Raw genomic sequence first — 13,476 nt, 5'->3', positions numbered from 1 at the left:
CCATCACACAAACACAGAATTGCTGTAACTTGGCTAAATGGTGTGTAACAATGGACTGTCTGGGGTTTTAGAGCTGCAGAGGTGCCTTTCTAAGGAATATTCTTCAAGCTTGTTGTGTTACAGATCCACTGATCAAAGAGGCCTGGCTCCAACCTGGAACCTTGGAAGATGGTGTCTGCGTTGTCTGGACCCCATTTTTTTTCTATACTTCTATAGAGGTGCCTTATGCACGACACTGAAAATATAGATTACTTAAAATGATTTTTCGGGAATCATTTCCTGTCAGGGAGATGCTTGCGTAACTTTTAGGAATATCACTACCTTGATCATCTGTGTAACTTAGAATTTCAGGCCAACTATGATACTGTCTGCTCGTCATGGGTTCCTTTATATCAACAGATGTGGTATAGTTAAATTAGGAAAGCGTTAGTCATGTAGTTGTGGCTACAAGACTTGACATTTTAATTTTACCAGTGACTCTTGAGTATTGAGAATGGGCCGCAGTTCCTCTGTCTAAGAATATCATGGGTATTTCCTAGATTGTGTGAAGAATAAAGAGAAAATGTGTGTTAGGCAGTTTGAATGCCTTAGAAAGAGGTGCAATACAAGGTGTGAAATACAAACCCCAGCATTTAGTTCTTGCTTAATTTTAATGTATATGAATACAAAGTAGTGTTAATTCTTCAGTATGGTGCTGATTCCTCTCCCATCATTACTGTGCTAGTTTGAGCAATCTTCCTTTCTCATCTAGACCTTTGTATCAGCTTCTTCACTGGTCTCATCTCCATTTTTCTCCCTTTCCAAAGGCTATAGAATAGACCATTAATTTTATTAGTCACAGCTGTAAGCAAAACCCCAACTCTCTCCATGACCTACAGATTAAATATTAATTCCAGCCAGGTTGCCAAGGGCTTTTTTAATATGGATGTATTATTATTTTATAGCCTCATTAACTTCACCTCCCTATTTATGATCCATCTCCCAAACTGAACTACTACCTTTCACTGAACATGACATTCATTTTTCTACCTCCATAAATTCATTTGCTTTTCCCTTTAATATAATGCCTTCTTCTACCCCAAGCACAGACCCAGCTCCCCTTCTTAATATATTACCCTTTGAAAGTATCTCCTATTCTGCATATTTATTGTTAGGTTCACACCTAGCTGACCTAAATGATTTATAGTTCCTATTGCTGTTGTGAATATAATCCTTTTATTTTGTTAGGTTTTCTTGCTAGGTAGTACCGATATCCAATCATATCATCTTCTAATAGTGCTTATTTTATCTCCTCATTTCCTACAGTTGTACCACAATTTGTTATTCCTGTCTTGTTGCATTGGCGAGAACTTTCAGAGCAGTGTTAAATACCAGCACCAGTAGTCACCATTCCTGTCTTGTTCTTGATATTAAGGAAACCACCCCTCCAAGAGTTTCAGGGTTAAGTATGATTTAGATTGGTGGCTAACACTCAGCATCTTGAGGTTGCACAGATTATCATTCTAATTCCACTTTATAAAGACATGGTTTGAAAAGGCTGAAATTGATATTTTTGCATTTTTAAGTTTTAAATGTATGTAAGCATATATTAAAGCATGTACATATATATGTATAAATTTAACCATGCATATTGAACGTATGAAAGTACAAAGAATGATATAACAAATTTCCATGGAGCCATCATCCAGTTCAGCAGTTACCAGTTTTGTTGTATCCTGATTTCACTCACTTCCCTTCCCTCTTACTATTTTGAAGTAAATCCCAGACATCTTATTATTCAATGTATAAATATTTCAGCATGTATCTGAAAGATAAGAGCTATTTTTAAACATAACCATAATGCATTTGACACATATACCAATTTTTTAACATCTTTATTGGAGTATAATTGCTTTACAATGTTGTGTTAGTTTCTGCTGTACAACAAAGTGAATCAGCTATACATATACATATACCCCCATATCCCCTCCCTCTTGTGTCTCCCTCCCACCCTCCCCATCCCATCCCTCCAGGTGGTCACAAAGCACCGAGCTGATCTCCCTGTGCTATGCGGCTGCTTCCCACTAGCTATCTATTTTACATTTAATAGTGTATATATGTCAATGCCATTCCCTCACTTCGTCCCAGCTTACCCTTCCCCCTCCCCTTGTCCTCCAGTCCATTCTCTATGTCTGCATCTTTATTCCTGTCCTGCCTCTAGGTTCATCAGAACCTTTTTTTTTTTTTAAGATTCCATATATATGTGTTAGCATACGGTATTTATTTTTCTCTTTCTGACTTACTGCACTCGGTATGACAGACTCTAGGTCCATCCACCTCACTACAAATAATTCAATTTCATTTCTTTTTATGGCTGAGTAATATTCCATTGTATGTATGTGCCACATCTACTTTATCCATTCATCTGTTGATGGACACTGAGGTTGCTTCCATGTCCTGGCCATTGTAAATAGAGCTGCAGTGAACATTGTGGTACATGACTCTTTTTGAATTATGGTTTTCTCGGGGTATATGCCCAGTAGTGGGATTGCTGGGTCATATGGTAGTTCTATTTTTAGTTTTTTAAGGAACCTCCATAGTGTTCTCCACAGTGGCTGTGTCAATTTACATTCCCACCAACAGTGCAAGAGGGTTCCCTTTTCTCCACACCCTCTCCAGCATTTATTGTTTGTAGATTTTTTGGTGATGGCCATTCTGACCGGTGTGAGGTGATACTTCACTGTAGTTTTGATTTGTATTTCTCTAATGGTTAGTGATGTTGAGCATCCTTTCATGTGTTTGTTGGCAATCTGTATATCTTCTTTGGAGAAATGTCTATTCAAGTCTTCTGACCATTTTTGGATTGGGTTGTTTGATTTTTTGATATTGAGCTGTATGAGCTGCTTGTATATTTTGGGGATTAATCCTTTGTCAGTTGCTTCATTTGCAAATATTTTCTCTCATTCTGAGGGTTGTCTTTTCATCTTGTTTATGGTTTCCTTTGCTGTGCAAAAGCTTTTCAGTTTCATTAGGTCCCATTTGTTTATTTTTGTTTTTACTTCCATTTCTCTAGGAGCTGGGTCAAAAAGGATCTTGCTGTGATTTGTGTCATAGAGTGTTCTGCCTATGTTTTCCTCTAAGACTTTTAGAGTGTCTGCCTTACATTTAGGTCTTAAGTCCATTTTGAGTTTATTTTTGTGTATGGTGTTAGGGGGTGTTCTAGTTTCATTCTTTTACATGCAGCTGTCCAGTTTTCCCAACACCACTTATTGAAGAGGCTGTGTTTTCACCACTGTATATTCTTGCCTCCTTTATCAAAGATAAGTTGACCATATGTGTGTGGGTTTATCTCTGCACTTTCTGTCCTGTTCCATTGATCTATATTTTTGTTTTTGTACCCAGTACTGCATTGTCTTGATTACTGTAGCTTTGTAGTATAGTCTGAAGTCAGGAAGCCTGATTCCTCCAGCTCTGTTTTTCTTTCTCAAGATTGCTTTGGCTATTCAGGGTCTTTTGTGTTTCCAGACAAATTGTGAAATTTTTTGTTCTAGTTTTGTGAAAAATGCCAGTGGTAGTTTGATAGGGATTGCACTGAATCAGTAGATTGCTTTGGGTAGTATATGACACATATACCAATTAATGATAACCCTTTGTAATCAGTGATCAGATTTCCTCTTACATCAGGATCCAAATAAGTTTCACTCATTGCAGTTGGTTTAATGTCTCTTTTTAATGTCTATATTTTAGGTTTTTCTTTTCTCTCACCCTTTGGTCTGTCTCTAGCTCTAGCTCTCTTTGTCTTTTTATCTTCTTTTAATTTTTTCTTAAGAAATCAGATTATTTGCCCTGTAGAGTTCTCCATAGATTGGGCTTTGCTGATTGCATCCCATGGTGTTCTTTTATATGTTCCTCTGACCTGTGTTCTTCCTGTAAATTAGTAGCTGTATCTGGATGCTTGATTAAATTCAGATTTGATTTTTGGAGGTAAGAATACTTTGTAGATAGTTTTAGAGAAATTGATTTTCAGTCTCATCAATGTTGATTCTCTATTTATTGAAATGACCATATGGCTTTTATTTTTGATATGCCATGATTTTTTTTTAATTTGATGAATAAGATAATGAATTTGCCTCATAGTTTCTGTCTTTTGATCTTTCATCTACTTTCATTTCTGAGTGTATTTTGGTTGATGAATAAATTAACCTATGTCATTAAATGTCACATGGTAATTTCAGTAGCTCGCCTAGTAACTGAATCCTTGATCAGTTCCCTTTGTTTTGATGTGTTCTGTTTGATGCTCCAAACTTTTGACTAATTTGGAAAATGACAGGTTAACATTTTCTACATTGATATGACCTTCTCCCAACCAAATTGATACTGGTAAACTATGCAGAATACAGTAAAGAATGTGCCCCTTCTACCTTTAGCCTGATGAGATTATAAATATATCAAATTAAGCCAGTCAACTGACTGCTAATATTTGCTTTGTAGGCTAGATGGATCTTACTCCTTTAGAATAGGTGTTGATAGGAAAAGATTCAAGGAACAGCTTGAAAGTTCGTTGACTTCTGGCTATGGAAATTTTATACTCAGATAAAACTGTCAGTGATTAGTAGAAAATATATAACAGAACTGTATTTCTGGAGCTGGCTTCTTAGCTAAGAGAAGATTATTGGCTTTGTAAGGAAGAAAATGTAGCTTTCTTGTAACCACCTGGTCAGCCATACACTGTGGGAGGAGACTCCTTCTTCTTTAGAAAAGCTAAGACATCCTAAAGACATTTATGCCATTGACATGTTGCTCTAAGAAGTAGTAGACTAGAATGATTACCCTGTGTCATGAGCAAAATGTGCTGTCAGAAAAAAAGAAAAAAAAAACAGCCACTTCTGTGTTTGAAAAATAACCTTTGTTGACAATTTTTATTTTTCTAAGGAGAACACTATCTAATGACACCAAAGCATTTGCTCAGCAACTGCTGGGAACTTAGGATCTCCTTTCTGTTTAGCTACAAATGAGCTCAGTGTTACAACAAAAATTAGAATTTTGTTTTATGAGGAGAAACACCCAAGGGTCACTTTTCATTCTGCTGAAGAAGGAAGAAAAAATATTAGGGTCTGCCCTGAGAGCTTGTAAAGGAGGGAGGGATCTAAAGGCAATCCTGTTAACCTACTTCAGGCCCACTGTACGTGTAAGAAAACAGAAAACAAGCATGTCCAAATTCACTTATGTGACCTTGGGCAGCCTGTACACTTTTGTGAATTTTTAGCTGGAGGTATTTGATGAAAGACTGCAGAACTGTTCTTTTGAGATGATCTGTATCCTCTTTTTCAATCTGGGATAAATTAGACACTATGTGAAGATTCTTTTGGGTCTCCCATTCTATGTGTGTTATGATGCCAAAGCTCAAGTTCACTACTTAAACCAGTTAACCTCCACCAGCCCTTGGTGTCGGCTTATTCTTTGGACAGACTCTCACCTTGTAGGTAATCTACCATGTCACCAAGTCCTGAGGTCCATGAATTGAGATGCCCTAATTCTAGTTTAGAAAGTTCTGGTTCCATTTCTGGTCTCATGATCGTTCTTCCCTGGCTTCCCTGTTTGTTTCTATAGCAGAGTTCAGTAGCGGAGAGGCCAAGGAGTTGGGCTCTGGGAACCTCCACGTCAGGATGGGTTTCTTTGATCTTCTATCATTTTTTTCTCAAGTACCTATTTGCTATTCAGCAACGGATTGAATTACTACTTGCAAAAAAATGCCAACCCAGAATGATGATGCTTTAGTGGTTCTGAGTCTGGCTCTGGATTTTCGTTTGGAGAACTAATGCCTCCCGCATCCTTCCGTTGGCATCTGTAGAAGCTGCATTAAGTGGCATGGCTTTTCCTGCTCAGCTTCTGAGCCAGAGCGTCATTTTCAGGAACCACATAAGCATTTCTTCCCAGTAGAAGTTCAAAGTGCTCTGGTACATAATTGCTGAGGAGCTATATTCTGAGCAAGAATAATAATTTCAGATTTTTTTTTAAACTGAGAGATCAAAGAGCAAGAATGCATGCAGATTTCTAAATACATAGCCATGGAAGATATCACAGGTAAGGATTTAAAAAAAAACCCTACAACTTTGTAGCGATTGACAGTTTCATGTTAGAATATAAAAATTGTTAATATTTAGAATATAAAAAGTTAGAATATAAAAATTGTTAATATTGTATATGTTATTGAGAAAACTGCAGAGAGTGATTTAATCTTCTGCGAGTAAATCGTTAAGAATTGTCCTAAAAACTCCTAGTCAGGGCTTTTTTGCTCAGGGCAGATAGGAGCTAATGATTGCTTCTTGGGGTAAACACTATACACTCATACTAATTCCTGCTAATTGTCAAAGAAAAAGAGACTGGCTTCTTATCAGTAGTTTGCATTTGTATAATGGCCCTGGTCTGTTAGTGCTGTCTACTTCACTGATAAGGAAAACACCACTTAACACAAGCAAGAAAGGGAAGCATCCTTTCCAGCATTATTTTCTTTTTAGCCTGTCTCTGAGCAGAAAAAGGCTGGTATTCTATAGGAAATACTGTGTGTCCATGGGAAAATATTGAGTAATGAGCAGAGAACACTCAATTACTCCTCAAAGTTTTATTCTGTGTATTTACTAAAGTGTGCAATAGTACGTGATTTCCAAAATGTTGAGTTATAAACAGAGTTTATACTATGGCCCATATTCAATGGACATCAAACTATTTTTAAATTTTTTAGAGTTTTTAAACTGTTACAATAACACACAAGATTATAAATACAATGAATTCATGTAACTTGGAAGCTTGGTCAGAAATATTAGAGAAATACACCTGAAACTTACACGATATTGTAAATCAACTATACTTCAATAAAAAAATTTTTTAAGAAATATTAGAGAATTGTGTGGATCTGGAAAGTTGAAAATAATTACACATTTAAGATAGCTTCTTTTTCTTTTAACTCAAATTGTTCTTCAGTTTTATTTTGTAAGACAATTGAATGGGTATAAATTATTGACAGTGGTTTTGAAAAAGTTAGAGTAAGTTATTGATATTTACTTGATGCTTTGCAATCATTCAGGGGTTACCCCTCCAAATCAGACCATCTCTTCACATTTTGTAGAAGAATAATTTGCTAAGAAACAACATTCGAGGCTTGATTATGTGTACTTACAGTGTCTGGACAGACATGTTTTTGCTTCTCTTTGTTCCATATTTATGCCATTAGTAATGGAAACATATCCTCTATTTGTGTGCAGTTTTGCAACTGACAAAGCGTTTTATCAAACTCTGCAGCAACCCTGCGATACCTCATTTTTGCAGCTGAGTATACTGAGGCAGGTAGCTGGACCAGAGTCCCATAGCTAGTAATTGGCAAAATTGTGTCTTGGTCCCCTGATATCTTCTCAGCTAACTCCAGGGTCATTTCACTACATTTCATCTATAAAGATCTCCTTTTAGGGAGAATTCTTTACAGTCTTACAATTTTCAACCCCAGTAACTTTAGTTATTATTATGCCTCGCATATAATAGGTGGTCATTAAAGAACTGTGAAAGGAAGGAAAAAAGGAGGGAGGGAAGGAGGGTGGGAGGGAGGAGAAGGGTTAGGGAAGGGAGGGCAGGCTAGAAAGGAGAGAGTCCAATTTCCTGGTGCAGGATTTGGGGAATCTTTTTTTTTTTTTTTTTTTGCGGTACGCGGGCCTCTCACTGCCATGGCCTCTCCCATTGCGGAGCACAGGCTCCGGACGCGCAGGCTCAGCGGCCATGGCTCACGGGCCCAGCCGCTCCGCGGCATGTGGGATCCTCCTGGATCAGGGCATGAACCCGTGTCCCCTGCATCGGCAGGCGGACTCTCAACCACTGCACCACCAGGGAAGCCCCCTGGCGGATCTTTAAATGGTCATCTTAGTGTCCAAATCCTTGGCTAAGTCAGAGAACTGTTCAGACTTCCCCAGAATGGTCACTAGTCCTGATCTATACTACCAAGACAGACGGGGTGGAGAGTAAAACACTCGGAAGAAATCCTCTGGTAACAAGTTAACTGCTGTACTTATACTTTCTTCCTTATAATTTTGTAATTGGTAACATCCCAAGGAAAGTGTGTTTGGGATAAAACGTTCATATAAATGATAAACTTAAAAGTAATGAAGTCACACTTATCAGTGTTCCCAGTTGCTGTCCAGTTAACACTTACTAGAAGTTGACCAACTCCCAGATTATGACAAACTAGTTACAAAGCAGAGGGAAGCAGTTTTCATTAAGGATTGAACGAGTGAGATCTATGTCACCTACTGCCAGGAACAGCTATGAAGCTCATCTTTTATATATCAAAAGCACATTCTGTTGGCAAAACTGTTAGCTTTACCCCTGATAAATTCCTGCCAGCTCCCCCAGAAAGAATGCTGTTTCCACAGTTTGGTTTGAGAACCTGCTTTGTCTGTTTCATTAATTTCTGGCAGAATTACCACACGGAAACTGACTTAGCAATACAGCGTATATAGGCCAAAGCGAAAGGATATCACTGCAAAATTTATAGATGTGCTTAGGGCTGACTGTGCACTGCGGTCAACTAAGGAGAATATATAAGGAAACTTGGCAAAAATCTGAAAGGTTCATATATCACCATCCAGATCCCAGGTTCTTCTGACAATTACAACTTATTCCTGTGCTTGGCTGTTGGTTCAGAACAGCTGTAACCCAGTTGGTCCACACTTTGTGTCACCTGGGAGATAACTGCTGCTTTGCAATTCCATGATCATTTTTGTTTTCGCTGCTACTAAAGGATAAAAGCGCTAAGCAGGATAGTCCATGACATGTAAGAGAGCTGCTACTTCATTTTCTCCAAGAATTATTTTATGATCAACTAGCCCATTCCTAGTGTCAAGTCACAATCTAAGAATTTTTCAAATGAATGTGTCATGGGCTTCCCTGGTGGCGCAGTGGTTGAGAGTCTGCCTGCCGATTGGGGGGACACAGGTTCGTGCCCCGGTCCGGGAAGATCCCACATGCCACGGAGCCGCTGGGCCCGTGAGCCATGGCCGCTGAGCCTGCGCGTCCAGAGCCTGTGTTCCGCAACGGGAGAGGCCACAACAGTGAGAGGCCCACGTACCAAAAAAAAAAAAAAGAATGTGTCATAGCTCAGAGCTGCAGGATAATTCAAAGGATAATCATATCAAGAAAAATACTTTTAAAGGACTGAAAAAAAGGGATTGTTTCTAGTTTTAACGGGCATTTCTTAATCCTACTTATTTGATAACACAAGATCAGAAAATCCAAGGAATAGGTATGATGTTTCTGTCTCTTGTCTCTGTCACAGCTAATTTTCATTGTAAGTTTGCAATTAATATGGAGGGTCTGCTTTGGCGAGGAGGGGGTTGATTTTGTTGTTTTTAATAAAAAGCCTCAGCATTTGTCCTGAAAGAGCCTGCTGCAGGGTTTGCTGCCCAGTTTGGATGAGGGGTAATTCTTAGCAGCCTGTCAGGGATTCAGGGACCACTGGGGTCTGCTTGAGGCTCAGGGCTCCTTTGCAGGAATGATGGTGACAGAACGCTGCAGGGGGTCCCCTCGGCAAAAATACTCTGCCCAATGTGTCATCCCCATAGATCCCTGTCAGCAGCTGAAACTCGTAAGCACAAAACCTTTAACATTTAAGACAAACTCTCTCCTAATATTTTTTTAAAAGCAGTCGCCATGGATGAAAATACCCATAGCACCTAAGTAAACAGTTTTTCACATGAAGATATAATATTATGTTAAAAGCTATGCTAAGTGATGTGTAGAAATTGTCTACTCCATGATTTTATAGACCAAAGGATGCAAGCTGTGTTTCCCCTCTTCCTGATAAAGATGGTAAAAGTGTAGCTGCTGGCAGAGGGTAACATCACCTCTCTCCTCTCTCTCCCTGGTTCTTTTGGTTGGGTTTGTAGACCCGAGCTGGACATCTGGAAATGCATTCTGAAAAGGACTTTGTGTTGCAATAATTTGAAAGTTGACCCAGTTCTTAATTACCCATAACAATGATTCAAGGAAAACATGCTTCTTTGAACTCTTCAGATTTCTGTTATCAAATTTTACATCTGATTATTAGATACCAAAATTAAGATTCTTCCCTACTTGTTCAGTAATCATACCTGCTATTACTCTTCGGATGCCAGTTTTGTGCCAATTCCTTTTATCTCTAGAAGAGTCCTTTAAGAGTGCCCTTACCCTGTTTTCTAAATGGAAACATTGACCCTCTGGATGGTTAGGTGACTTGCTCAAGGACACAAAGCTAGTAGGAGATGGGATTTGAACCAGATGTCTCCAAAGGGCAAATCATTTTGACTGTCCTTTGCTGTTCCTCCTGAAAGCCATGGTGAGAACAGAGAAATGGTCCCAAACATGCCATAGACAGGAGAATAAGAGACAAGAAGGGCCTCGAGTCGTTTAGAAACTGAATAATCAGATGCTCAGTATTTCAATCAGGTAGAGTAAAAATCAAGCAGAGTTAGGGTCACAATTAGGTTAAATATCAAAGCAAAATGTGCGCTTGTGAAGGAAATGAAAAAGAAAGGCAGGAGAAAATGGAAAAATACGACAGGTCAAATAAAATAAACAAAGGCATCTGAGTTTCACACGCAAATCGTAAATAGAAATTGATAAGGAAGACAAAGAATTAAAAGTCACTAAGAATGAGTCAGATAATCGACAAGAAAAACTTATGTCTGAAGATGGACTCTCTCTACCTCGGGAGAGTAAATAGAATCTTCGTTGGCTGGACATGTTGGTTTTACGTTTCATCTTGATAATGTCAGTGATAAACATTATGTTGGGAGTTGGACTGTTTGGGGTTGAGACTGAGCAGTGTTTAAGGGGCTCCCAATGCTGTACTTGGGGAGAAGTTCTGAGACTAAATGCTCTTACAGTCTCAGGACTTTGGCTTCATTTAATCCCTGCACCTAAAGGTGGAGCAATCAGTGTCAGCCTGACTTTCCAATAACTGTGAAGTTTGAAGGCAAGTGAATAATCAGATTTATCACATGAAGACATTGCCAACCAAAATTAAAACTTGTTTCTACTCCTACTTCAGAATGGATGAATTTTGCAGTGCTTTATTCTACATTGGCAGCAATGTTAGACTGTCTTTGCATTTCTTCAAAAGCGTGATGGCAATCAGACATTCAATAATATTCTTCTGAGTAGAAATTAGAATAGAATGGAAATTTTGAACAGAATGCCCCCTGATCTATACATTAATACATACTCAATTAATAACATTTTTTTCATTAGGAACAAATAAGGCACCTTGTATTTTTCTTTGCTATACATTATATCTAAAAAATATCAAGTCCATACACATATATCACATAATTTCAAAAAAAATAATTTTATTAATTAGTTGCCATTAAAAATTGATATCTACATTCATTGCACTGATATGAATTTATGTCATTATTTTTGAGCCTTCCTGGAAAATGTATTTTTCTTAATGACAATAGATGTTCTCTTTTCCAACTTCCTTAGAAAAAGTATTAGTTATAAGAAATGTTGAACCTTTTGCCTATTTAATTATAATTAAATTAATTAACTATAATTACCTTTTATAATTTTATTATATTTAATTACACCCAGAAAGTACTTAACGTCTTTGCTGTTATTTATTAAGCCTGAAAGTTTAGTGGAGTATGCCGTATCTTATATGAACTCTTTCTTTTAAGAGAATTTAAGATTAAAGGCTGCTTAGAAGAGGGAAAGATGGGTATAAACTTTTCCCCTTCTTTATCTTTTATCCAGCCACATCTACATCTACCACTGGGACAAGCCATCTTGTCAAGTGTGCAGAGAAGGAGAAAACTTTCTGTGTGAATGGAGGCGAGTGCTTCATGGTGAAAGACCTTTCAAACCCCTCAAGATACTTGTGCAAGTAAGAAAAGAAATCCTCTGTGTGGCTTATGTCCATGACTGCTTCTTTTAGATGATTCCATGTCTCATGATGTATCGTTGCTGCTTTTTCCAATTTCGTTGCATCCTTTGAATAATGCTGTTTTATTTTTAAAGTGTTGTGAAAAGTTCATACCATTTATCATCTTCTCTGTTATATCCAGAATGTTATTTTGCCTTTTTCAAGGTGGGTTTTTTTTTTTTTTGCCTTCATATTTATAAAGTTGCTTTCCTCGTGGTTTTCCTCATTGTTACCTAAGAGAGATGTGCAAATATCATAGAGGTCTGGAACTTTGGATACCTACGTCTCCATCCAGTGTATGGATGAAGCTGTAAGATGATGTTCCTTTTTACCCCGGTGGTCACCTGCAAAACGAATAGGACAACTAAAAGAAGCAGAAGTGCAGAAGATTCTTTACTGACACATCTGTTACACTTGGCATTAGCTTATTCTTTTATAACTCCTTTTTAAAAATGGAATTTAGGTCGATCTCACTAATGAAAAATCAGCAACTTGCATTTGTTTGGAAATGCATTTAGTGTGTGTAGCATCATTGCATGTAGAAGGCAGAGTGTTCTTTCATGTACTACAGTTATTTATAGATATATTTAGAATGGCGCTCTCTCCAATGACGTGAGGAGTTAATGAACCATTAAGAAGTATCACAGTTATTCTCTCTCAACAGACAGAATTAAACAAAGATGTTGTCAGTAAGGTTACATTAAACATTTAAACCTTGCAGTTAAAATTAGTAGGTCTCATTAAAAAGCACGTGTTTATTGTGCCATGCATTTTTAGTCTACGCTTGATATTTAGGTTCTGTGTGGTCCATGGACTCAAATAATTTGATGTGGTAAAAGATATTTAAATATGCGGTGAAAAATACACATTTATTTTGCAGTTGACTAAGAGCTGTATCCCACTGTTCTAAAGTAGCAGTGCTTGTCCTAAATGAGAAAAAAAACATATCATCATAACAATCATCTCTGGCTCCAGAATATTACTAGCTTGTGACCCAAATGTTGACAAAGAAGAACAAGTTTGTCAGAGAGACAGATGAGTTAATAGAAAGAGCAATTAGCAAAATGAGAAAAAAGGCACAAGAAATCATTAAGAAGGCCAATTCCCTTCTACATCATGTAAATACTATGCAAATATTTAAGTCCCTTTTCTAAGAAAGCCTTCATTGTTTGTAAGTAATAAAATGCATCTTAAAGGACATATATTTTAAAATCATAGCTCCAAAAAAATGCCATTTTGGTAGAAACATTTTGCTGTTCCTGTGCTGATCTAGACACGGGCTATGTGTAGAATGTCTCGTGGGACCTCAGGGCTGTAAGCAAGTACCTCCCAGATCTGCTTTTTTGCCCTCAACATCTCTCCTTTTAATAGAGTAGAAGCAGAGAAGACAAGTTTTGCTGGTTGTGTGGCCAATCTTATCAATGAAAACAGACAACTTATAAAAGCAGCTATAGTCTTTTATTTATTTTATTATTTTATTTTATTATTACTTTCATTATCCTTATAGTATCTTATGCTTTTATACTTTATTACTTTTGTACTGAATAAAAGAC

At 37.6% G+C, this 13,476-nt stretch overlaps 1 protein-coding gene across 7 annotated transcripts in view; it reads left to right on the top strand.

Moving 5' to 3' along the window:
• Positions 1-13,476, top strand: part of NRG1 (neuregulin 1) — a gene marked incomplete at its 5' end in the record, with an annotated part of 1,029,511 nt that overhangs the window by 983,566 nt on the left and 32,469 nt on the right. For all 7 annotated transcript variants that reach the window (XM_082608834.1, XM_082608833.1, XM_082608831.1 and 4 more), the window contains one exon: positions 11,755-11,884. In XM_082608834.1, coding sequence (XP_082464960.1) covers positions 11,755-11,884 — 130 coding nt within the window. The remainder of the gene's footprint in view (positions 1-11,754; positions 11,885-13,476) is intronic.

Source organism: Mesoplodon mirus (assembly GCF_964341445.2).
Source record: "Mesoplodon mirus genome assembly, chromosome: 20".
Classification (NCBI taxonomy): domain Eukaryota; kingdom Metazoa; phylum Chordata; class Mammalia; order Artiodactyla; family Ziphiidae; genus Mesoplodon; species Mesoplodon mirus.
This window is presented reverse-complemented; position numbering and strand designations above follow the sequence as displayed.